The sequence below is a fragment of the Tachyglossus aculeatus genome, chromosome X2 (genome assembly GCF_015852505.1).
Source record: "Tachyglossus aculeatus isolate mTacAcu1 chromosome X2, mTacAcu1.pri, whole genome shotgun sequence".
Lineage (NCBI taxonomy): Eukaryota > Metazoa > Chordata > Mammalia > Monotremata > Tachyglossidae > Tachyglossus > Tachyglossus aculeatus.
Genome location: NC_052100.1, coordinates 28,232,090 through 28,259,728, shown reverse-complemented (window position 1 = coordinate 28,259,728; position 27,639 = coordinate 28,232,090). Strand labels below are relative to the sequence as shown.

At 43.9% G+C, this 27,639-nt stretch overlaps 1 protein-coding gene across 1 annotated transcript in view; it reads right to left on the bottom strand.

Moving 5' to 3' along the window:
* CDKAL1 (CDK5 regulatory subunit associated protein 1 like 1) overlaps nucleotides 1-27,639 on the bottom strand; it is a 340,204-nt gene that overhangs the window by 303,185 nt on the left and 9,380 nt on the right. The window contains exon 4 of the mRNA XM_038770667.1: nucleotides 26,853-26,965. Within this exon, the coding sequence (XP_038626595.1) occupies nucleotides 26,853-26,965 (113 nt within the window). The remainder of the gene's footprint in view (nucleotides 1-26,852; nucleotides 26,966-27,639) is intronic.

Below are 27,639 nucleotides of genomic sequence, written 5' to 3'. Positions count from 1 at the left end.
AATAGAGAAGCAAATAGAGAAGCAGTGTGCCTCAGCGGAAAGAGCCCGGGCTTTGGAGTCAGAGGTCACGGGTTCAAATCCCGGCTCCGCCAATTGTCAGCTGGGTGACTTTGGGCAAGTCACTTCACTTCTCTGGGCCTCTGTTACCTCATCTGTAGAACGGGGATGAAGACCGTGAGCCCTCCGTGGGACAACCTGATCACCTTGTAACCTCCCCAGCGCTTAGAACGGTGCTTTGCACATAGTAAGCACTTAATAAATGCCATTTAAAAAAAAATACAGACAATCCCTACCCAACAATGGGTTCACATTCAAAAAGGGGATGTTGTTATCCAGTGGGTTTCCTCTTTGCATCTCGCAAATCCAGGAGGCGTGGAGATTGGGAGGGGGATTCCAAGGACTGTAGTAACAATAATCGTGGTATTTGTTAAGTGCTTACTATGTGCCAGGCACTGTACTAAGCACTGGAGTGGAAACAAGCAAATCAGACTGGACCCAGTCCCTGTCTCCCCAGGGCTCAAAGTCTCAGTCCCGCTCTGGGAAGGCTTCGTCCCTGCTGTGTGACCTTGGTCAAGTCACTGATCTTCTCCGCAAAATCAATCAATCGTATTTATTGAGCGCTTACTGTGTGCAGAGCACTGTACTAAGCGCTTGGGAAGTACAAGTTGGCAACACATAGAGATGGTCCCTACCCAACAGTGGGCTCACAGTCTAGAAGGGGAAGACAGACAACAAAACAAAAGTTTTGTTAAGTTTCAGCAAAGGAAAATAAACAATAATCTTCTGAACATCTATCTTCCAACTTCAGTACGATCTAATAAAACCTAGAGCATTATATCATCTCTTCATAGTTTGTGACACTAATGAAATTCCATTTAGAGAAACGGGGAAAATTCTGGCTCACCAGTGCTTCCAACATAAGAACAGGGTGCAAAATGGAGATTCAGGGACCATTCTCCCTCGAGGCCCAGGGATTTGATGAATCTAGCATAATAATGATGGCATTTGTTAAGCGCTTACTATGTGCAAAGCACTGTTCTAAGCGCTGGGGGGATATAATAGCATCTACCCCAGTGCATAGTACCTTGCTTGGGCACCAAGTGCTTAACGAACACCATTATTTTCAGTAAAATTTTTATTATGGTCATCATCATCATCTCCCTGTCCAAACACTCTCTGAATTTTGGAAAATAGCCCCGTCTTTGAAAACCATCTACTTTCCTCCCACAGGTATTCCCTGCCTTTCATAAAATTCCTCCTTGGAAGCTCATCTTCTACAAGTTTTAAAATCCTAAAGCAACACCCAAGAGGATTCATTGCAACCCCCGTGCATATTTGGTTTCTACTAGTATTTTACGACCTCAAGGAACAGCTAAACAAAATCAGTCACAGTCCTCAAAGGAAAAAGAAAAAAAAAAACAAACTCTGTCGAGGTTTCATTTTCTATACCGGTAAATGTTTTGGGACTTTTGAGGCCACTCATTCTGGCCCTTGGGCGGCAAACAAATTAAGCACATTCTAAATGTTGATGTTAACGTGTTGGTTTTGCTTATCAACTACTCTCTCTCAAACGGATTCTTTTAACACAGACAATTCTCATTCCACCAGTCCCCTCTGTGGGCCTTACCCTATGTACAACCCTAATTCTTCTGGCAACAGTCTTACCTCCTGTTCAACTACTAATGAAAGTCGAAGATGTTAAAACAAAAAAATCCCCCAAACCGTTCTGTTTTTGTGGTATTTGTTACGCTTTTACTATGTGCCAGGCACTGTATCAAGCGCAAGAGCAGATACAAGCTAATCAGGCTGCAGGAAAGAGCCCGGGCTTGGGAGTCCGAGGTCGTGGGTTCTAATCCCGACTCCGCCACCCGTCAGCTGTGTGACTCTGGGCAAGCCACTTAACTTCTCTGAGCCTCAGTCACCTCATCTGTAAAATGGGGATTAAGACTGTGAGCCCCAAGTGGGACAACCTGATCACCTTGTATCCCCCCCAGTGCTTAGAACAGTGCTCCACACATAATAAGCACTTAACAGAGGCCACTATTATTATTATGTCCCACATGGGCCTCACAGTTTTAATTAATAATAATAATAATTTTGGTATTTGTTAAGTGCTTACTATGTGCAAAGCATTGTTCTAAGAGCTGGGGGGGATACAAGGTGATCAGGTTGTCCCACAGGGGGCTCACAGTCAATCCCTATTTTACAGATGAGGTAACTGAGGCACAGAGAAGTGACTTGCCCAAAGTCACACAGCTGACAATTGGTGGAGCCGGGATTTGAACCCATGACCAGTGACTCCAAAGCCCGGGCTCTTTCCACTGAGCCACGCTGCTTCTCTATTACAGAATCATCTCTATTCTCTATTATCTGTAATTCTTTTACAGATGAGGTAAAAGTGAAGCACAGAGAAGTGAAGTGCTCTCTAGGTTGTATACTCACTGTCGGCAGGGAATGTGATGATGATGATATTTGTTAAGTGCTTACTATGTGCCATGAACTATGTACTATGTATGTACTACCTATGCAACTGTGTTACTGTGTTACTTTGCACACAGCAAGCGCTCAATAAATACTAATGACTGACTCACTGGCACATAGCGCTGAATATTTCATTCATTCATTCAATCGCATTTATTGAGTGGTATTTATTCAATAAATACCACTTCAATGATGGAAAGAACTGCAGAAGCTAAGCAGGTCCGGAATCTATTACAGGTGTGCGCGCTCAAATGCTGCCCCTTCTGTGGCTGCTCTGTAGGTATTTTTCAAACAGGAAAGCTAATTTATTGTACATTTTTGGAAACTGAACTTAATCCGTTGTGGGGAATGACTGGAGAGAGCCTCCCTGCCTGAGGCACTTGCTGGAAAGGAGAAAATTCTGGGGCATCATCTACTTGAACACTTAATCGAGGGAGGAAAAAAAAAAAACTGGGCAATTTCAAAGGACACTTTTCATGAATTATAGATAAGGGGAGAAGAAGTTCAAAAACCAAAGCCAGCACTTCCACAGTGACCAGAAGCAGTTCGCCTGGAATTGATTTTTTTTTTTTTTAATGGCATTTGTTAAGAGCATACTATGTGTCCAATGCTGTTCTAAGCACTGAAGTAGTACAAGTCAACTAGATCGGACACAGTTCCTGTCCCACCTGGGGCTCACCATCTAAGTTGAGGGGAGAGCACTTATGTACATAGCTAAACATTACATATAATAAATTATGTATTTATTTTAATGCCTGTCTCCCCTCTAGACTGTAAGCTCGTTGTGGGTAGGAGGGAAGTCCACATCTGCCAACTCCTGTTCTGTTGTATTCTCCCAACCGCTTACTACATGATGAAATATCTCCTCTCCCCATTTCACAGACTGAGAGTCCAAAGAATAAGTCTGACGTAATTATCCCCTACCTATTCCAGCACAGTGCTTAGCCCACACTATGGGCTGAGTAACATTATTATTATTATCATTATTATTATCATCATCATTATCCTTATGGGCAGGGTTCAGGTCTACTGACTCTGTTATACTATACGGCCAAGCGCTTAGTACAGTGTTCTGCACACAATAAGTGCTCAATAAATATGATTGATTGGTTACTTTCATCACCATTATTATTCCCCCTCCACAACCCCACCTCTCTCCATTCCAGATCCATGCCTATGTTTCTCATCCCGGATAAATACTTTCCATGGGCCTTGTGGCCCAGAGCTGAAAGTTTTGTTTTGTTTTGTCTGTCTAGACTGTGAGCCTGCTGTTGGGAAGGGACCGTCTCTATATGTTGCCGATTTGTACTTCCCAAGCGCTTAGTACAGTGCTCTGCACACAGTAAGCGCTCAATAAATACGACTGACTGAATGAAATAGTGTGGATACAGTGCCGAAAATCTGATGCCTTACGCGGAACCAAGTACCCAAAACCGAGAGGTATCCGCCTCCGACATGTTTTACTAAGGAATGAAAAATACAGGTGGAAAAAAAAAGCTCTCCCCTCATGAAGAGTTTCTGCAGTTTTAGATTCCAGAAGTCAACTTTCATTTAGATAAGATACCAATGACCCACTTGGAGATATACCCAGCTTAACCAAAACAATTCCTTCTCTAATTCCTCCTCTAAGGACTATCACTTTCTGTTGCTGTTAAAAATTAACACTTTTTTTTTTCCTGAGGGATTTTGAGGGATTACAAATTGCCAGACTGCTACTGTAAATAATCGAGCATCGTTGCTTTTCTCTGGTTCAACCTTCTAAGGGCGGGTGCAAATTGAAAACTGGCCAAGGGAAAATACTTTAACATGGAAAAAGCATCACGAAGATTCCCCACGTAACAATACACTAAGCACCCAACTTTTCCTACAGCTTAGAACAGCTGCAAGATGAATGAAGAGAAGATGATGGAAAACGTTACCAAGAAATATCTGACATTTTCATCTCCGGTTAAAAACCGTCCAGTAGATGTGGCTCGGTGCATGGAATTTGGTGGTGCCAACTGGAGGAATGGGTGTGACTTTGGGCAAGTCCCAACTTCTCTGGGCCTCAGTTCCCTCATCTATAAAATGGGGATGAAGACTGTGACCCCCCGTGGGACAACCTGATCACCTTGTAACCTCCCCAGTGCTTAGAACAGTGCTTTGCACATAGTACGCGCTTAATAAACGCCATCATTATTATTATGATGATGATTTGGAAGGGGAAATGAAGAGTTCAGTGTTACACATATTGAGCTCCCAGTGGCAATAGGACATCCATGCACAGATCACCTTGATCACCTTGTAAATTCCCCAGCGCTTAGAACAGTGCTTTGCACATAGTAAGCGCTTAATAAATGCCATCATTATTATTATTATCCATGCACAGATGTCTTGAAGGCAAGACGGAAGGAGAGCGTGTTTGGAGGTAGAGGGGTCGATTTGGGAATCTCACGATGAGGCAAATCAACAGTCTACTACTTTCAAATGGCCTCAAAGGCTTAACCCATCTATTTCGGCAGTGATTTGGATCAATAAAAACAACTCAGAATGAAATGCAGGACTCCCCATTCTACTCCAATTTCACTTGCTGTCAAATAATATCCACATCCTGGCTAAATTGTTTTACATATGTGTGTATATAATAATAACGATGGTATTTGTTAAGCGCTTACTATGTGCAAAGCATGTGTATAAAGAGATCTATACTATAGAATATTGGATTCATTCATTCAATCATATTTATTGAGCGCTTACTGTGTGCAGAGCACCCTATGAAATGCTTAGTGCTAGAAACTCACCCAATCTGACAAAAATAAAGAGTTTAAGGCAAACTGGAAAATAAGGTATGCAGTTAAGCCCTGTGGAAAGAGCACAATCTTAAGAGTCAGACAACGTATAGTCTACCCCTGACTGCCAGTTGTCACTCTGTGACCCAATTCATTCAATCGCATTTACTGAGCGCTTACTGTGTGCAGAGCACTGTACTAAGCGCTTAAGTCACTTCTATTTGCCTCTATTTTCTCATCTGTAAAACGGCGATTCTCCTTCCTCCTTCGACTGTGAGCCCCATGAAGGACAGGGACTACATCTGACCTGATTAACTTAAACTCATTCCATCGTATTTATTAAGCGCTTACTGTGTGCAGAGCACTGTACTAAGCGCTTGGAAAGTACAAGTTGGCAACATATAGAGACGGTCCCTACCCAACAGTGGGTTCACAGTCTAAGAAGGGGGAGACAGAGAACAAAACATATTAACAAAATAAAATAAATGTATCCAAGCACTCAGTACAGTGCTTGCACACAGCAAGCACTTAAATATTACCATTATTATTACGAGAAGCAGCGTGGCTCAGTGGAAAGAGCCCGGGCTTGGGAGTCAGAGGACATGGGTTCTAATCCTGGCTCTGCCACCTGTCAGCTGTGTGACCTTGGGCAAGCCACTTCTCTGTGCCTGTTACCTCACCTGCAAAATGGGGATTAAGGTGAGTCCCACATGGGACAACCTGATTATCTTGTTTCTACAACAGCACTTAGACCAGTGCTTGGTACATAGTAAGCGCTTAACGAATACCATAATGATAATAAGATTACTGTTATTACTATTATTAACGCTATTATTAAAACTGCCCTAAGATTCCAAATCACTAACAGAGCACCGACAAAGGCTTCTACCTGTTGCTCTAGAAATTAAAGTATTTGAGGAATTTGAGAAATCAGTTTTCCCTTCTCTTATCTTCTGATTAGAGAGTTCAAGGTTCTTTCTTATCACCCATTCCGGCTGGCAATATCACTAGCTCCAGGAGAGTGTGTAGAATTAAGACTGCTGAACTCTACTATCGGCGATGCTATCAATTGCAGTGGGAAGGACAGAAAGCCATGAGCTAAAGAAGGGCTTTGAGGAAGCATGGCCTAAAAAGAAGTAGCTGTAAGTACTCAATAAATACGATTGAATGAATGAATATATGTCTGTACATATTACTTTATTTTACTTGTACATATTCATTCTATTTATTTAATTTTGTTACTATGTTTTGTTGTCTGTCTCCCCCTTCTAGACTGTGAGCCCACTGTTGGGTAGGGACTGTCTCTATTATGTTGCCAACTTGTACTTCCTAAGTGCTTAGTACAGTGCTCTGCACACAGTAAGCGCTCAATAAATACGATTGAATGAATGAATGAAGTAGCTCTCCATTGAAGACGCTTCCTTAGGCTCAGCGTCTCAAAAACACCACTACCTAAAAGCCATTTCTCCACACCCAAAATGGGACTCATTATTATTATTGTTATTATTATGGTATTTGTTAAGCGCTTACTATGTGCCGGGCACTGTTCCAAGCGCTGGGGTAGGTACGAGGTTATCAGGTTGTCTCACGTGGGGCTCACAGACTGAATCCCCATAGGCATAAGCCCTGCCCTCAGGAAGCTTACAACCGATGACAACAATTACTGCAAAATACGGTTGAGAGATTCTCCGCTGAAACTTGATTATTCAGACAGCAGTGCATCCAAACAAAGGCAGGTCAGGAAAATCTAAGAGATTGTAAAACTGGATTGTGGGTCAATCTGTCCCGAGTTAGCCCAATCCAATTATCCAATTGGTTTATCTAAACTGTAGATTATTTGAAGGAGGTGGGGACGCATATTAGTTCGGATAACTGACTTCCTGTTCTCTATACAGCGTATACACACCTCTTCTTTACTCTCTTTTAAAGTCTTTTCCTTTAACATGGTGGACTTTCAGATCACAACAGATCACACTTTTAGACTGTGAGCCCACTGTTGGGACAGTAGGGACCGTCTCTATATGTTGCCAACTTGTACTTCCCAAGCGCTTAGTACAGTGCTCTGCACACAGTAAGCGCTCAATATATACAATTGATTGATTAATTGATCAGCGCTTAGAACAGGGCTTGGCACAGAGTAAGCGTTTACAAAATATTATTATTATTATTATTATTATTATTATTATTATTATTACAACATTACCAGGGACCACAGGTAAACACTAAAATTTCACCAGGTTTTGGTCAAATAATAATAATAATAATGATGGCATTTATTAAGTCCTTACTATGTGCAAAGCACTGTTCTATGCGCTGGGGAGGTTACAAGGAGATCAGGTTGCCCCACGGGGGGCTCACAGTCTTAATCCCCATTTTACAGATGAGGTCACTGAGGCCCAGAGAAGTTAAGTGACTCGAGAGAGAGTCCTTTTAGTGTTAAGCAAAGAATCGGGTCGCTTAATGTCATTTCACTCCCCGCAGACACTCACACATATTGGCCCAAAACAGATTCTTCCTCCCCAGTGTGGCTCAGTGGAAAGAGCCCGGGCTTTGGAGTCAGAGGTCACAGGTTCAAATCCCGGCTCCGTCAATTGTCAGCTGTGTGACTTTGGGCAAGTCACTTCACTTCTCTGGGCCTCAGTGACCTCATCTGTAAAATGGGGATTACGACTGTGAACCTCTCGTGGGACAACCTGATCTCCTTGTAACCTCCCCAGCGCTTAGAACCGTGCTTTGCACATGGCAAGCGCTTAATACATGCCATCATTATCATTATCCATCCTACATTTACATAACCCCACCCTCTTCTACCCTAAAAGTGTTCAACAAGACATAATGAGCCCATTATTTCCACGTCAACATTAAAAATGAGCTAACCAAAGTCCATTCAAGGACCATTTCGTTTGCCTTGGATTCTTCCGCTGTGATTTAAAGGACGCTACCCCCCTCGCTGAGCTTGAGTAGGGGGGTGCCGGGGGGTGGGGGGGGGAGACAAATGAGTTTGACACCGTTCGTTGCCATGGAGATGACTGGGTCGGCCCTAATGAAGCACCGTGATTTCACGGCAAATGAAGACGGAAAAGGATGATTTCTGGAGAAGGACCAGGGGCTGGCGGCCAGAAGCCTAAAGAAAGGTAACCAAAATTATTTTCGAAACTTTCCCTTACTGTGGGAAAGGAGCGCTAACCAATTCGCAGAGAGCCCACCAAGGAGAGCGCAAGCGAGAGACGGCTTGTTGGGCAAAGCGGAATCTTGTCACCATTGGAGCCAATGGTGAAATTAGCATGAAATCTGGGGCTTCTGATTAAATCCATCCCAGCACTGCCCTGACAGACTTCGAGCAAAATCCCCCGACTTTCTGCGGCTGCTGTTATCGAGCAAAACCCAAATCATCCTCTTCCCTCCCAGAATGGGGCCCGCTTTTTTCTGTGGCACCTCTGTTTAAATAGCTTATCCCTTATCACACTGACAAGACTGCGAACCACATACAGCAGATGGTCCCCCAGACATAATTCTAACAGGTTTTTTGTGCAAACAGAAGATAAAGGAGGCTGGAGCAATGATTTACTGATATCTGAAGTTGAAAAAAACTGACGATCTACAAACTGCTTTTTCTTACTGTTTGAACTGCTTAACCTTTTAACTACTAAGCAAGTTAAATATGGGCAGAATTAAAGAGGATTTTTAAGGCAGCCGGCCTGCAAAGCCCTAACGGCCCGTTTCCAAAGCTCTTGAAATTGGCTGGGGTTGGAAATTACCATAAACCTAATGCCCGGAATCGGAAAAGGACTGTCCACCTATCCACTTGGGGCGAAGGGGAGAGCGGGGAAATTTAGCCAGATCGCTTGGTTTTACAAAACCCTTTCCAGTTGCTGTGTTGGGAAATTAGCTCATCACCCCCGGTTTGGATTCTGGGAGTGTAAAGAATGTGCTTTGATTGGTGAAGGCTGAACCATCAACCCCCTCCCCATCCCCACTAGAAGAATTCACTAAGAAAGGAATAATTGAACCATGTCTGGAATGTTATTTGCGGGGAGGGGAGAGCAGAGAGGCAAGGATTTATTCTCTTTCAAAATAATGCACACGGGATTGCACAGAGCAAAACCAGGAGGATCTGTCATCTAGATTTCCAAAGCTTCACTGGATTTAACTCTCTCTCTCTCGCTCTCTTTTCCTCCCTCCCTCCCTGGAATAGGAAGCGAACTGGAAGAGCACTCCCTGGATGCATCCCAGTTGAAATTTTTGTTGTAGCGAGGCCCGGGTAACCTAAAATTACAAATACGACAGGGAGACGGGCACGGAGCTCCTGCAATAAACGCCGGCAGAAAGAAACCGGGCAGACAAAGACACACCGGACAGACCCACGGGGCTCTTTTAATGTACGTCGTGTTTGCCAGACCACGGCAAAGACACAATGACACTTGATCCAAAAATAAAAAAAAAAATGAACCTAGGTTACTTACCATTAAGAAGAGGTTTGGCCTGCAGAGCAACTCTACTGGCAACTTGACCTGGGTGGGAGAGCAGAGCTGATGCTTTGGAAAGAAGTGAAAGGCCTTATTCATTCACTCATTCATTCAGTCGTATTTATTGAGCGCTTACTGTGTGCAGAGCACTGGACTAAGCGCTTGGGAAGTACAAGAGAAATCAGGCCAGAGGGCTGATAGAAATTACTATCAGCCAGAGAGAAAATTCATCAGTCTTCTTCTCTCCACGAGGGAAGTGCATTTATTCAAATGATAAGAAGGTATTCACCCTCCAACAATCTTTATGCAGGTTCCCTGTGTGTGGGACTTCTAAATTCAATACAAGTCAAATGCACCTTGTGTGAGTAAAGTGAATAGGAAGAGGATAACCAGCAGCAGATCCGTTTGCTACGCACTCTGGTCTGGCATTTGTTATTTAAAGCTTTGTGATTCTGAAAGAGAATGCATTCTTGCGAGCGAGAGGGGGTACAGATGTGGCATTTGTGATAAATAGATGGCACTGCTTTCAGTCACAACTTCTAGAGGCCCCCAAAACCGACTGTGTCAAGGGATATAGCCTGGAAGCGTTTTCTAAAAACAGGTATTAGATTCCCTTCCATCTGCCATTTTACTGGAGCACGAATGATCAATTCCCCAGCTGAAGTGTTCACCAAAAACATACCTGGAGATTTATTTTGGAAACGAAAGTGTAGAAATGCTACGAAAACTGTCTTGTCTACACGAGGTTCCCATCTTACACGACTGCCGTTTCGGTCGCTTCACAAGAACACGGGGGTGACGCATAAATAGTAAACTTTCATAAACGAGGTAAAATTGTAAGAACCCAGAGTAAGCGCTTAGTACCGTTTATTACTCTATTTTACTTGTACATATTTACTATTCTATTTATTTTATGTTATTTTGTTAACATGTTTTGTTTTGTTCTCTGTCTCCCCCTTCTAGACTGTGAGCCCGCTGCTGGGTAGGGACCGTCTCTATATGTACTTCCCAAGCGCTTAGTACAGTGCTCTGTAAGTGCTCAATAAATTCGACTGAATGAATGAATGAACACAGTGTTCTGTACACGGTAAGTGCTCAATAATTACCACTGATTGATGGTCTGAAGTCTCCGAGACTGAGTCCTCTGGCCTGGAGAGAAGTCCTGGCATACTTAACCAACCAAAAGAGGACAAAACAGGAAATGTGTAACAATTACTTGCACAATAAGGTTCTTGAAAGACACTGCACTTACTAAACATCGCCATATTAGAACCAGCCCTTGGCTGCAAGCTAATTTAATACTTAAATGTTAACAGCATTATCCCATTACTCCATCTGCTACCATCTTTTTCAACCCAACATCTGCAATTTCAAGGGAGTGTTTTACGAAGGGAATGTCAAAAAGCGTTCTCGGCCGAGTTCTTCTTACAGACGGTGCGAAGTTGTGTGTGTGTGTGTACGCACAAATACCCAACTGGCCACACAATCCATCATGCGCACGCGCACACAAACACGCTCACGTGTGCGCAAACGCATCGATGCCTTGGGCAATCAGACTTCTGAAAATGAAAATACTGACTGTGAGCCCACTGTTGGGTAGGGACTGTCTCTATATGTTGCCAACTTGTACTTCCCAAGCGCTTAGTACAGTGCTCTGCACACAGTAAGCGCTCAATAAATACGATTGATTGACTGATTGAACAAAGGATAAGTCTTAAAAGTCTAAGAGAAGTCTAGAAGGAATCCGGATGACGGGACCGGTGAATCGACCAAAGGAAGTCCCCCCTTCTAGACTGTGAGCCCAATGTTGGGTAGGGACCGTCTCTATACGTTGCCAACTTGTACTTCCCAAGCGCTTAGTACAGTGCTCTGCACACAGTAAGCGCTCAATAAATACGACTGAATGAATGAATGAAATTTGAGACTTAGAAGTGTAAAGTGCGTTTTCACTTAAAGCGTGCAAAGACAGCTCATTTTGAGAGTCACTGAACGATACCTAAATCCTTGAGGGGGAAAAGAAAACAAAACAAAAAAAGCTTTTCCAAGTGGCTAAACGGGAATCCCAATAACAACAAACTAAATAAATCTGGTGATCCACAAACACCGCCAAGTGTACCTGACCATATGATAAATAAAGGATAAGAAAGCACTCAGGATTTCTATATAAACTGCCTCTGAAGGATTATTATGGAATGCACACACTGGCTGGACTTAGAGCGTTCGGGTTTTAAACATTAATTTACTTTGACTGTGTGCATGTCAAAATGAAAGATTGCTGTCTGGACGCGGACACACAGCCTTAATACTGAACACGTGCACCCATTTCTAGGTCGGCACTCATTCCACCTCTCCCTCGGGAGGTGGTAGAAATAATGTACTCATTAAAATGTATGGGTTACGTCGTTCAGCATGGGTTTATCTCCCCCAAACAGCTCGCCAAGAGAGGTAGCCTTGAAATCGAAGAATTAGATATTCTGTTACGAAGCCGTGAGTGTCTGGGGAAAAATAATCAACCGCTGTAGCGCCTTTCGACGGCATTTTGGAAAAATCTGGAGTGGGACTTGGATTTGTACCCTTTATCCACCCCAATCAATCAATCAATCATATTTATTGAGCGCTTACTGTGAGCAGAGCACTGTACTAAGCTCTTGGGAAGTACAAGTTGGCAACAAATAGAGACAGTCCCTACCCAACAGTGGGCTCACAGTCTAGAAGGGGGAGACAAGGAACAAAACAAAACGTATTAACTAAATAAAATAAATAGAATAAATATGTACAGATAAAACAGAGTAATTCATAGAGTAAAAAGTTGACCCTGACTTTTAAAAATCAATCAATCGTATTTATTGAGCGCTTACTGTGTGCACAGCACTGTACTATGCGCTTGGGAAGTACAAGTTGGCAACATATAGAGACAGTCCCTACCCAACAGTGGGCTCACAGCACCTAGATATACGCCCAGAATTGATTTTAATGTCCATCTCTCCTTGTAGGTTATAAGCTCCTTATTAATCATCATCATCATCATCATCAATCGTATTTATTGAGCGCTTACTATGTGCAGAGCACTGTACTAAGCGCTTGGGAAGTACAAACTGGCAACTTATAGAGACAGTCCCTACCCAACAGTGGGCTCACAGTCTAAAAGGGGAAAACAGAGAATCAATCAATCAATCAATCGTATTTATTGAGCGCTTACTATGTGCAGAGCACTGTACTAAGCGCTTGGGAAGTACAAATTGGCATCACATAGAGCCAGTCCCTACCCAACAGTGGGCTCACAGTCTAAAAGGGGGAGACAGAGAACAGAACCAAACATACCAACAAAATAAAATAAGTAGGATAGAAATGTACAAGTAAAATAAATAAATAAATAAATAAATAAATAGAGTAATAAATATGTACAACCATATATACATATATACAGGTGCTGTGGGGAAGGGAAGGAGGTAAGACGGGGGGATGGAGAGGGGGACGAGGGGGGAGAGGAAAGAAGGGGCTCAGTCTGGGAAGGCCTCCTGGAGGAGGTGAGCTCTCAGCAGGGCCTTGAAGGGAGCAGGGCCTTGAAGGGAACAAAACCAAACATACTAACAAAATAAAATAAATAGAATAGATATGTACAAGTAAAATAAATAAATAAATAGAGTAATAAATATGTACAAACATATATACATTATTAATAATAATGTTGGTATTTGTTGAGCGCTTACGACGTGCCAAGCACTGTTCTAAGCGCTGGGGTAGATACAAGGTAATCAGGTGGTTCCACGTGGGGCTCACAGTCGTCATCTCCATTTTACAGATGAGGGACCCGAAGCGTACGTTACGTATCAAGATATCCGAAAAATCGGTGGCCTTACAGACCAAACCGTTATAGTGGTGAAAGCCCCTCCGGAAACAAGACTCCAAGTGCCTGACCCGTTAGAGGTAAGGATCCAGCTTTTCTTCTTGGAAGATGGGAAATTTCATCCCAGACTGAGTCCCCTCCTTCCTCTCCCCTTCCCCATCCACCCCCCTTACCTCCTTCCCCTCCCCACAGCACCTGTATATATGTTTGTACGCATTTATTACTCTATTTTATTTGGACATATTTATCCTGCTTCTTTTATTTTGTTAATATGTTTTGTTTTGTTCTCCGTCTCCCCCTTCTAGACTGTGAGCCCGCTGTTGGGTAGGGACCGTCTCTATATGCTGCCGACTTGGACTTCCCAAGCGCTTAGTACAGTGCTCTGCACACAGTAAGCGCTCAATAAATACGACTGAATGAATGAATGAGGGAGTGACAGCAGGTAGCCCTACTCCTCTATTTTTCCGATGAGAAAACCGAGGCTCCGAGAAGTTAGGTGACTTGCCCAGCGTGGCTCAGTGGAAAGAGCCCGGGCTTTGGAGTCGGAGGTCATGGGTTCGAATTCCGACTCCGCCGCATGTCAGCTGGGTGATCTTGGGCAAGTCACTTCAATCAATCAATCGTATTTATTGAGCACTTACTGTGTGCACAGCACCGTAGTAAGCGCTTGGGAAGTACAAGTTGGCAACATATAGAGACAGTCCCTACCCGACAGTGGGCTCACAGTCTAAAAGGGGGAGACAGAGAAAAAAACCAAACATAATAACAAAATAAAATAAATAGAATAGATATGTACAAGTAAAATAGAGTAATAAATATGTACAAACATATATACATATATACAGGGTGTATATATATACATATGTATACTTGTGTGTGTATATATATATACACACACAAGTATACATATATGCATATATACAGGGTGTATATATATACATATGTATACTTGTGTGTGTATATATATATATACACACTTCACTTCTCTGGGACTCAGTTCCCTCATCTGTAAAATGGGGATTAAGACTGTAAGCCCCCCGTGGGACAACCTGATCGCCTTGCAACCTCCCCAGCGCTTAGAACAGTGCTTTGCACATAGTAAGCGCTTAACAAATGCCAATTATTATTATTATTATCGTCCGAGGATACGTGGGGGTAAGTGGCGGGGCTGGGATTTGAACTCAGATCCGCCCGGGCCCCTCCCCGACCCTCTAGCCCACACGGCTTCTTGGGTGAGCACCGATTCTCCATTGCTTACGGAAATTCACTTTTGAGTCTTTCCCAGCTATCCAGAGATGGCGTTGGCTGTTGAATTCCCTGTAGAATCGAGTCCCCCAAGGACAGGTTCGGGAGACTCGACAAGCCAAAAGACAGGAGCAATCCCCTAGCAGGCAGGGGCAATTTTCAGACCCGGGTTCCTTAGCACTGAAAACCCCCAAACGCATGCTCCCCCGCACCCCCGTCCCCGCCCAAATCCAACGGACGAGGGCCTCTGTGCCTCATCTGTAAAATGGGGATGAAGACTGGGAGCCCCACGTGGGACAACCCGATCACCTGTGTATATGTTGGTACGCATTTATCGCTCTATTTATTTATTTATTTGATCACCTGTATATATGTATACATGTTGGTACGTATTTATCATCATCATCAATCGTATTTATTGAGCGCTTACTGTGTGCAGAGCACTGTACTAAGCGCTTGGGAAGTACAAGTCGGCAACATATAGAGACAGTCCCTACCCAACAGTGGGCTCACAGTCTAAAAGGAGGGAGACAGAGAACAAAACCAAACATACTAATAAAATAAAATAAATAGAATAGATATGTACAAGTAAAATACATAAATAAATAAGTAGAGTAACAAATATGTACAAACATATTTATTTTACTTGTACATATCTACTCTATTTGATTTTGTTAATATGTTTTATTTTGTTCTCTGTCTCCCCCTTCTAGACTGTGAGCCCGCTGGTGGGTAGGGACCGTCTCTATATGTTGCCAACTTGGACTTCCCAAGTGCTTAGTACAGTGCTCTGCACACAGTAAGCGCTCAATAAATACGATTGAATGAATGAATGATCACCTTGTAACCTCCCCAGCGCTTAGAACAGTCCTTTGCACATAGTAAGTGCTTAATAAATGCCATCATCATTATTATTATTATTCCAGTTAACGCTACTCCCTCCCAACCAGATGTCGGGTGGTTGCTATGTTGCTATGCTATCTACCCCAGTGCTGATAGCTATGTTGCCAACTTGTACTTCCCAAGCACTTAGTACAGTGCTCTGCACACAGTAAGCGCTCAATAAATACGACTGAATGAATGAATGATCACCTTGCAACCTCCCCAGCGCTTAGAACAGTCCTTTGCACATAGTAAGTGCTTAATAAATGCCATCATCATTATTATTATTATTCCAGTTAATGCTACTCCCTCCCAACCAGATGTCGGGTGGTTGCTATGTTATCTACCCCAGTGCTTATAGCTATGTTGACAACTTGTACTTTCCAAGCGCTTAGTACAGTGCTCTGCACACAGTAAGCGCTCAATAAATACGATTGAATGAATGAATGAATGAATGAATGGGGCTCTGTCAGCGGGTCCGCAAACTAAATAAATGGAGAAGCAGCATGGCTCAGTGGAAAGAGCCCGGGCTTTGGAGTCAGAGGTCATGGGTTCGAATCCCAGCTCCATCAACTGTCAGCTGGGTGACTTTGGGCAAGTCACTTCCCTTCTCCGGGCCTCAGTTCCCTCATCTGTAAAATGGGGATGAAGACTGTGAGACCCACATGGGACAACCTGATCACCTTGTAACCTCCCCAGCACTTACGCCAGTGCTTGGCACATAGTAAGCGCTTAACAAATACCATCATTATTATTATTAAATGGTGAACTCCAAACGAATCGGGTCCCAATTTCCCTGATTGGAGTCAGAGCACAACCCTGGCACTGGGCCACAGTGGGAGAGCAGCGATGGCCACAGCCCAGATTCAGATGCCCGGGGGACCCACCAGGAAAACAGGAAGCTGAACGAAAGTATTGCGGAAACAAAGAACAATACGTCTTTTTTATTCAGGTGCCAAGCCCTGGAGACCCACCTCAAAGCACACATGGAATAAGGCAGGTTTTCATATAAGCTTCAATTTCGCCGGGAGCTAGACTCCCATAGCTCTCTAGGTGCAGAGCCATTAGAGGAAGGGGTTGCAAAAAGGAGAAATATTTCCACTGGAAAAAATCCGAAACGGCTCTAGTTTTTTCAGACTAGAAGAGCCATCCTACCAGAAGCCCACTGTCGGGCTTCCGTAAAATGGGCTTCTCCCCTTTTCAGACCGTGAGCCCACTGTTGGGTAGGGACTGTCTCTATATGTTGCCAACTTGTACTTCATCATCGTCATCATCAATCGTATTTATTGAGCGCTTACTGTGTGCAGAGCACTGCACTAAGCCCTTGGGAAGTACAAATTGGCAACATATAGAGACAGTCCCTACCCAACAGCGGGCTCACAGTCTAAAAGGGGGAGACAGAGAACAAAACCAAATATACTAACAAAAGAAAATAAATAGAATAGATATGTACAAGTAAAATAAATAAATAGAATACTTTTATTCTACGATTGATGATGATGATGATGATGTTGGGTAGGGACCGTCTCTATATGCTGCCAACTTGTACTTCCCAAGCGCTTAGTACAGTGCTCTGCACACAGTAAGCGCTCAATAAATACGATTGAATGAATGGTTTCCGCCCCTCAAGGGGGGCAAAGCCACCATTAGAAACTCAGCCCCAAGAGAAGCAGCGTGGCTCAGTGGAAAGAGCCCGGGCTTTGGAGTCAGAGGTCATGGGTTCAAATCCCGGCTCCGCCAATTGTCAGCTGTGTGACTTTGGGCAAGTCACTTCTCTGGGCCTCAGTTCCCTCATCTCTCAAATGGGGATTAAAACTATAAGTCCCACGTGGGACAACATGATCACCCTGTAACCTCCCCAGCGCTTAGAACAGTGCTTTGCACATACTAATCACTTAATAAATGCCATTATCAATATTATTTGCATATAGTAAGCACTTAATAAATGCCATTATTATTATATTTTTCCCCTTCTATCAATCAATCAATCGTATTTATTGAGCGCTTACTGTGTGCAGAGCACTGTACTAAGCGCTTGGGAAGTCCAAGTTGGCAACGTATAGAGACGGTCCCTACCCAACAATGGGCTCACAGTCTAGAAGACAATGGGCTCACAGGACTGTGTCCAAACTGATTAGCTTGGATCTACCCCAGAGCCTAGGACAGTGCCTGGCACGTAGTAAGTGCTTAACAATTACCATTAAAAAACAGAAAAAAAAGCCTTCCAGGAGTCCTGAACTCGGCCTTGAGGCCGGGATTCATTCACTCATATTTATTGAGCGCTTACTGTGTGCAGAGCACTGTACTAAGCGTTTGGGAGAGGAAAATACAACGGAGTTAGCGGGCACATTCCCTGCCCACAATGAATCTCCAAAGCCAACCGAACCAGCAACCACGTTGGAGTCTTTGGTTCTTAAACTCTTCCGGGAAAGCCACGGCATTTTGTTCCTGATGGACTAGGGATGATTATTTTGTTTTTTCAATAAATAGTCCTGCAAAAAACATCTTGTTGGGAACTGTCTCGCTGTATCCGACCACCGAGTCGTTCCTCCGAAACGGAAAGACGAAGTAGCCCAACGCAGAGACCTCAGTTGATTCCCCGGCAATTAAGATCGTCTTCCGAAAAGTCCAAGGGCTTTGCTTGGCTCAGTGAAAAAAGCTAGATTCTCTTGCCCCTTGGGGGATTACTTGAAGAATAAACATAAAAAGATACCAACACGTCCCCAAAAGAACACACCACCCCAAACTGTCCCTGCATGGTCTTAATTAATAATAATAATGGCATTTATTAAGCGCTTACTATGTGCAAAGCACTGTTCTAAGGAGGTGAGTGTCAGTGGGTGTTTATGGACCAAATTAGCTCATTAAAACCATGTTTTCGATCATTTCTTTCTTTATTAACATGCCATTAAATATTTGGAAGGTTCCCCTTACTTTCCTCCAGTCTTTAGCAGGTGAACGTCAAACCTACTGACTGACGTATAGGAAGCATAAAGTTATGTCGGAAAAATACTTCAGCATACTCGGACCGTGCGGAAGTATGATAAGTGGATATCAATAAGACGAATAATTTTACCACAAAGAGCACTAGGAGGAAACTCTGAACTACATCACTTCTCGACGACCTATTCCTACCGCTTATACCAAAACCATCCTTTGTCACATAAATAATAATAATAATAACGGCATTTATGTGCAAAGCGCTGTTCTAAGAGCTGGGGAGGTTACAAGGTGATCAGGTTGTCCCACGGGGGGCTCACAGTCTTCAACCCCATTTTCCAGATGAGGGAACTGAGGCCCAGAGAAGTGAAGCGACTTGCCCGAAGTCACACGGCTGACAATTGGCGGAGCCGGGATTTGAACCCATGACCTCTGACTCCAAAGCCCGGGCTCTTTCCTCTGAGCCATGCTGCTTCTCTTATTTTTATATATGTTTATGTTGCCAACTTGTACTTCCCAGGCGCTTAGTACAGTGCGCTGCACACAGTAAGCGCTCAATAAATACGATTGATTGATTTACACCTGTATATATGTAAATACGATTGAATGACTGATATACACCTGTATATATGTTTGTATGTATTTATTACTCTATTTGTACATATTTATTCCATTTATTTTATTTTGTTAATATATTTTGTTTTGTTCTCTGTCTCCCCCTTCAAGACTGTGAGCCCACTCACAGACGGTAGGGACCGTCTCTATATGTTGCCAACTTGGACTTCCCAAGCGCTTAGTACGGTGCTCTGCACACAGTAAGCGCTCAATAAATACGATTGATTGATTGATTGATTGCCAACTTGGACTTCCCAAGTGCTTAGTACAGTGCTCTGCACACAGTAAGCGCTCAATAAATACGATTGAATTTGCTAATAAAATTGACAGGAAGCCAAAGCGTGGAAACAGGTGGACCGGAGACGCTGGATTTTGAGTGGCCTCTCTGATTTTCGCCATCTGCTGCCGCGAAGCCAAGCGGGGTTTCGAAGAACAGATTTGAGTCTCATCCAATCAATCAATCAATCAATCGTATTTATTGAGCGCTTACTATGTGCAGAGCACTGTATCCAACATGGGGGATACTTCCCAGTGATTCCAAGACTCCTTCCAGGGGGAGAATTGAGTATTCATTCATTCAACCGTATTTACTGAGCGCTTACAGTGTGCAGAGCGCTGTACTAAGCGCTTGGGAAGTACAATTTGGCAATTCACCTCCGCTTTCAATGTCCGGAGCTTTCCTTTTCTTTTCTTCAAGGGGAATGAGCCCCCCACAGAATGGTTCTTCGCCGTCAGAGCTTTCACTTGCCGCAACACTCTCGGGTCGTGGCTTAGACGTCCTTTACTCTGCGCTCCAAATTCCCGGTTTTAACAGGATGGGTCTCCGGAAAGTCAACGTTTTCATTCATTCGTTCACTCAATCGTATTTATTGAGCGCTTCCTGTGTGCAGAGCACTGTACTGAGCGCTTGGGAAGTCCAAGTTGGCAACATGTAGGGACGGTCCCTACCCAACAGCGGGCTCACAGTCGAGAAGGGGGAGACAAGCCCAGTTGGGTTTGCTGATCCAGGTCCCCAGGTTTCAAGGAAATCTGGTGCCTAATAAGAGAGTATTTGTCATCTCAGAGGATTTGTGTATATATGTGTATATACACATATATATATATACACACACATATATATATATACATATATACATATACATACATACATATACATACATACATATATATGTACATATATACATATATATGTACATATATATACATATATACATATATATATACATATATACATACATATATACATATACATATATACATATACATATATATATATATATATACACACAAATCCTCTGAGATGACAAATACTCTCTTATTAGGCACCAGATATATATATATATATATATATATATATGCATATATATATATGTATATGTTTGTATGAATTTATTACTGTATTTATTTATTTATTTATTTATTTATATTTGTGCATATTTATTCTATTTATTTTCTTTGGTTAATATGTTTGGTTTAGTTCTCTGTCTCCCCCTTCTAGACTGTGAGCCCACTGTCGGGTAGGGACCGTCTCTATATGTTGCCAACGTGTACTTCTTTTTTTTTATATAATATGTATTAAGCGCTTACTATGTGCAAAGCACTGTTCTAAGCGCTGGGGAGGTGACAAGGTGATCAGGGTGTCCCTCGTGGGGCGCACAGTCTTCATCCCCATTTTACAGATGAGGTAACTGAGGCCCAGAGAAGTGAAGTGACTTGCCCAAAGTCACACAGCTGACAGCTGGCGGAGCCGGGATTTGAACCCATGACCTCTGACTCCAAAGCCCGGGCTCTTTCCTACTGAGCCACACAAGTGCTTAGTACAGTGCTCTGCACACAGTAAGCGCTCAATAAATACGACTGAATGACTGAATGAATGAATTTGCCTCAATGCCTTCGAATGTGTGAATCAGAAGGGAAGAGTGGGGTGGGGGGAAACAATCTAAACACCATTTTTTCCTCACACTTTATAGGGATTAGCTGCAACCCAGATTAATATTGAATGTACTCGGAGGCAAATTTTAAACTCCTTGGAATGGACTGGTGACCCTTCTCTGACGTCTGTTTGCGACCTCTGCTTCAATTAATGCCTGGGCTGTTTTAATTAATACTAAATAAGCAAGTTTCCCCTGGATTACCCAATCTGCACGGGAACCGAAGGCTATTAAATATGAATAAGGATACAGAGTATCCTGAGTATCACTGTTTGAGCACGAACTCAACCACTTAACGCTCCAATACAAAAATCCTTCCTCAACACAACTTTGCCTGGGGCTTCCGTTTCCAAAAGCCAAATCGCGTACATCGAGTACATTAAGCGCTCAGTACAGTGCTCTGCACACAGTAAGCGCTCAATAAATACGACTGATTGATTGAGAAAGCCCGTACCGGTGGATTTCTAAGATCGGAACCTGCGTTTCTGAAACTGGTAAAAACGGCCTGACTTCCCACGTGTACCAAGCCCCGTTAGAAATAAAAAAGGCCGCCGATTAAGGAAAATCGCAACCGCCGCCTCTAAAGTTTGCCTTAACAATCAAGCCTCTTCATCCTCAATAAACATTACCTTCGAGACACACATACCTGAAAATGGAAAGAAATGAACAACAACAGCGAAAAGCTAATCTGTTCTGATAAAATAGCATGGCACTCTTGGCATTTCCAGCGGGTCGGTGGGAACCAGGAGCGAAAGCTTATTCGAGACGAGAAGCCACCTTTCGCCGCCCCGATTTTGCGTCGCCAGTGTCGTAACACCAATAAACCGTTATTTGGACCAGATCCATTTCACACACGGATGATCGGTGAATTTCTTTCCCAAACGCGGGAGAGGACCTCGGCTCTCAGCGTTCGGAAACAGAGATAAAGCTCGCCGAATCAGCTACGCCGCGTGCGGCGGGGGTTTTATCCCATTTTTCTCTCCGCCAGAGCCCATTCTGCCGACGTTGGGCGACCGCTCCCATCTTTAAGTGTTCAACCCTGCTTTTAAAATCCTCTCTAGCATCATCGACCTTGGATGGAGAGCTACGGGTCCGAAAAGCCACGGAAGTCTCCCGCCCTTGCCCTGCCTTTTTTTTTTAAACTCCTTTTTTATGGTTGTACATATTTATTACTCTATTTTACTTGTACATTTCTATCCTATTTATTTTATTTTGTTGGTATGTTTGGTTTTGTTCTCTGTCTTCCCCTTTTAGACTGTGAGCCCACTGTTGGGTGGGGACTGTCTCTATGTGTTGCCAACTTGTACTTCCCAAGCGCTTAGTACAGTGCTCTGCACATAGTAAGCGCTCAATAAATAGGATTGATTGATTGATTGATTTTCCCTCCTTATCCAGTACGTTGGTTTGTCGGGGAACGAACACCCGGTAATTCTGGGGTCGCGGCTGTATTGGTCTTGAAAATACGCCCCACGGCTTCTGATTTTATCACCACCTCTACTGGTAACTCGATCAAACCTTATCCCTACGGACGAGGGAATGCCTCGATTTCTGGAGCTCTTCCAGCTGGAAAAAGTGCCTCCTCCGCAGCCCCTGTGTACTATTCAGCCCCATGTTCAAAATGGAAAGAAAACTGCGTCGCGGCTCCTATTTTCATATATTTCGAGCCTTAGAAATAAGCCCCACAAATGAGCCCGGCTTTTCTCTTGAGATGGCGCCGGGTTTGCGGTGGAGAGCGGCCAGACAGTGCCATCTTTTGGTATTTGGAAGAACGTAGCCCCTTAAATCGAAACGATTTAAGACGTTGAAACGGACAGAAATCATCATCATCATCATCAATCGTATTTATTGAGCGCTTACTATGTGCAGAGCACTGGACTAAGCGCTTGGGAAGTACAAATTGGCAACATCTAGAGACAGTCCCTACCCAACAGTGGGCTCACGGTCTTTGACCTCCGACAGACCGAGGACTTAAAATCCTTCCTCGCCTCGCCCCCCATTCCTATCTGTTTTCCCGCCACGGTCCTGTCAGTCGTCACTCCGCCTCTCCCTGTGGGCAGGGAATGTCCCCCTTCCCGCCCGTTGTCGGGTAGGGACCGTCTCTATATGCTGCCGACTTGTACTTCCCAAGCGCTTAGTACAGTGCTCTGCGCACAGGAAGCGCTCAATAAATACGACAATGAAGGAATTTGTTTCTCTTCCTCCCTTCAAGGCCCTACTGAGAGCTCACCTCCTTCCTCCTTCCTCTCCCCCTCATCCCCCTCTCCGTCCCCGCCGCCTTACCTCCTTCCCTTCCCCACAGCACCTGTATATATGTATATATCTTTGTACGTATTTATTACTCTATTTATTTTACTTGTACATATCTATTCTATTTATTTTATTTTGTTAATATGTTTTGTTGTCTGTCTCCCTCTTCTAGACTGTGAGCCCACTGCTGGGTAGGGACCGCCTCTATATGTTGCCAACTTGGACTTCCCAAGCGCTTAGTACAGTGCTCTGCACACAGTAAGCGCTTGATAAATACGACTGATTGATTGATTAAGTGATAACTATGTGCGAAGCACTGTTCTAAGCGCTGGGGAGGTTACAAGGTGATCAGGCTGTCCCGCCGTGGGGCTCACAGTCTTTACCCCCATTTTCCAGATGAGGGAACTGAGGCCCAAAGAAGTGAAGTGGAAAGCTGCCCAAAGTCACACACCTGTGTGCACCTGACGTGATTATCTAATGGGAATGTGTCTGCTGATTCTTAATAATAATAACAATGGAATTTAATAATAATAATAACAATGACATTTGTTAAGCGCTTACTATGTGCAAAGCACTGTTCTAAGCGCTGGGGAGGTAACAAGGTGATCAGATTGTCCCATGGGGGGCTCCCAGTCTTCATCCCCATTTTCCAGATGAGAGAACTGAGGCCCAGAGAAGTGAAGTGACTTGTCCAAAGTCACCCAGCTGACAAGTGGTGAGGCTGGGATTCGAACCCATGACCTCGGACTCCAAAACCCGGGCTCTTTCCACTGAGATTTGTTAAGCGCTTACTACATGAAAAGCACTATTCTCTTGTCCTCTCCCGAGCACTTAGGACAGTGCCCTGCACGCAGTAAGCGCTCAATAAATAAGACTGAATGAACATGAATGAAGGCCAGCACTTGTGGAGGGAGGAGGTTCCGGGCCTCTGCTAAGCATTAAGGACCAGTCATTCATTCATTCATTCATTCAATCGTATTGATTGAGCACTTACTGTGCGCAGGGCACTGTACTAAGCGCTTGGGAAGTCCAAGTTGGCAACATCTAGAGACGGTCCCTACCCAACAGCGGGCTCACAGTCTAGAAGGGGGAGACAGAGAACAAAACGTATTAACAAAATGAAATAAATAGAATAAATATGTACAGAATAAATAGAGTAATTCATAGAGTAAAAAGTTGACCCTGACTTTTTAAAATCAAGCAATCAATCAATCGGATTTATTGAGCGCTTACTGTGTGCAGAGCCCTGTACTAAGCGCTTGGGAAGTACAAGCTGGCAATTTATAGAGACAGTCCCTACCCAACAGCGGGCTCACAGTCTAGAAGGGGGAGACAGACAACAAAACAAAATGTATCAACTAAATAAAATAAATAGAATAAATATGTACAGATAAAATAGAGTAATTCATAGAGTAAAAAGTTGACCCTGACTTTTCAAAATCAATCAATCGTATTTATTGAGCGCTTACTGTGTGCAGAGCACTGTACTAAGCGCTTGGGAAGCACAAGTTGGCAACGTATAGAGACAGTCCCTACCCAACAGTGGGCTCACAGTCTAGAAGAAAGTCTAAAAGACTTTCTAAAGAAGAACAGTCTAAAAGACCGTTCAAGAAACACAAGGGACGTGAGCGGGGATTTAAATGTCCACAGATGGCATTTAGTACTTTTATGTTTTTTTTAAGACAAATTAAAATATTCCCCAATTATTAAATGCCATCGTAAAGGCCTCCATTAACCCCGAAGCCCATTTTTCCATTACAAGCTGAATTACATAACTATCATCATCGTCATCAATCGTATTTATTGAGCGCTTACTATGTGCAGAGCACTGTACTAAGCGCTTGGGAAGTACAAATTGGCAACATATAGAGACAGTCCCTACCCAACAGTGGGCTCATAACTATGTCCTCCCACAAATTTACTGCTGTGTTTTGACTACGACTGGGCACAGTTTCGGTTTGCAAAGGCACGCTTTCGCAAAATTGGCATTAATTGGCTGGAAATCATTAGAGAGCACGCGGCATCGACGGGTAAAAAGGTGGCGGGCCTGGGGCCGTTTAATAATGATAATGATGGTATTGTTGAGCGCTTACTACGTGCCAAGCACTGTTCTAAGCGCTGGGGAGGTTACAAGGTGATCAGGTTGTCCCACGGGGGGGGGCTCACAGTTTTAATCCCCATTCTGCAGATGAGGGAACTGAGGCCCAGAGAACTGACTTGCCCAAAGTCACCCAGCTGAAAATTGGCGGAGTCGGGATTTGAACCCGTGACCTCTGACTCCAAAGCCCGGAGACTTCCGCTTCACCACTTCACCTTGCAGCGCTTAGAACAGTGCTTTGCACGTAGTAAGCGCTTAACAAACGCCATCGTTATTATTATTATTATAATTGCAACCTCCCCAATCGATCAATCGTATTTATTGAGCGCTTACTGTGTGCAGAGCACTGTACTAAGCGCTTGGGAAGTACAAGGCGGCGACACATAGAGACGGTCCCTACCCAACAGCGGGCTCACAGTCTAGAAGACTCACAGTCCCCAGCAATTAAGAGCGACGCTTTGCACATAGTAAGCGCCTAATAAATGCCATTATTATTATTAATCAACAGCCGCGTTCCTTGGCGGCCTCGAGGGCATAAGGCGGTTGGGGGGATGGCTACCAACGAGATGCCGCCATTCCGGGAGAGACGGGCCATTTTACTGTACTTCCCAAGCGCTTAGTACAGTGCTCTGCACACAGTAAGCGCTCAATAAATACGATTGACTGATTGATTATTTATCTCTTTTCTTTTAGACTGTGAGCCCACTGTTGGGTAGGGACCGTCTCTATATGTTGCCAACTTGTACTTCCCAAGCGCTCAGTACAGTGTTCCGCACACAGTAAGCGCTCAATAAATACGATTGATTGATTGATTGATTATTTATCTCTTTCCTTTTAGACTGTGAGCCCACTGTTGGGTAGGGACTGCCTCTATATGTTGCCAACTTGTACTTCCCAAGCGCTCAGTACAGTGCTCCGCACACAGTAAGCGCTCAATAAATATGATTGATGATTGATTGATTATTTATCTCTTTTCTTTTAGACTGTGAGCCCACTGTCGGGTAGGGACCGTCTCTGTATGTTGCCAACTTGTACTTCCCCAGCGCTCAGTACAGTGCTCCGCACACAGTAAGCGCTCAATAAATACGATTGATTGATTGATTGATTATTTATCTCTTTTCTTTTAGACTGTGAGCCCACTGTCGGGTAGGGACCGTCTCTGTATGTTGCCAACTTGTACTTCCCAAGCGCTCAGTACAGTGCTCCGCACACAGTAAGCGCTCAATAAATACGATTGATTGACGGATTGATTGATTTTAAGGCCCCCAAGGACCCAAAGGAATGGAGCCCGGGGCTGGCCCTGAGTGCGAGGGGGCGCCCAGGGGCGCTTACCTGTAATCGTGTACCCGTACGCGGCGAGTTGTCCGGCCATGTATTCTCCGTCGGAGTTATTGTGCGAGCAGCCCCAGGTTCGGATCCAGATCTTCTGAATGCCGGGGATGGTGCTGCGGGAGAATTCCCAACCCGAAAAGGGAGCTGGATTAAATCCATTTTTCAAACCAAAACGGTCTTCCGAAGGCATCGTCTGCGTACCTTTATGCATTCAATTATTTTATTTTGTTAATCTGTTTTGTTTTGTTGTCTGTCTCCCCCTTCTAGACTGTGAGCCCGCTGTCGGGTAGGGACCGTCTCTATACGTTGCCCACTTGGACTTCCCAAGCGCCTAGTCCAGTGCTCTGCACACAGTAAGCGCTCAATAAATACGACTGATATTGAATGAATGTTTTGTTTTGTTGTCTGCCTCCCCCTTCAATCAATCAATCAATCAATCAATTGTATTTATTGAGCACTTACTATGTGCAGAGCACTGTACTAAGCGCTTGGGAAGTCCAAGTTGGCAACATATAGAGATGGTCCCTACCCAACAGTGGGCTCACAGTCTAAAAGGGGGAGACAGAGAACAAAACCAAACATATTAACAAAATAAAATAAATAGAATAGATATGTACAAATAAAATAAATAGAGTAATAAATCTGTACAAACATATATACATATGTACAGGTGCTGTGGGGAAGGGAAGGAGGTAAGATGGGGGGATGGAGAGGGGGATGAGGGGGAGAAGAAGGAAGGGGCTCAGTCTGGGAAGGCCTCCTGGAGGAGGTGAGCTCTCAGCAGAGC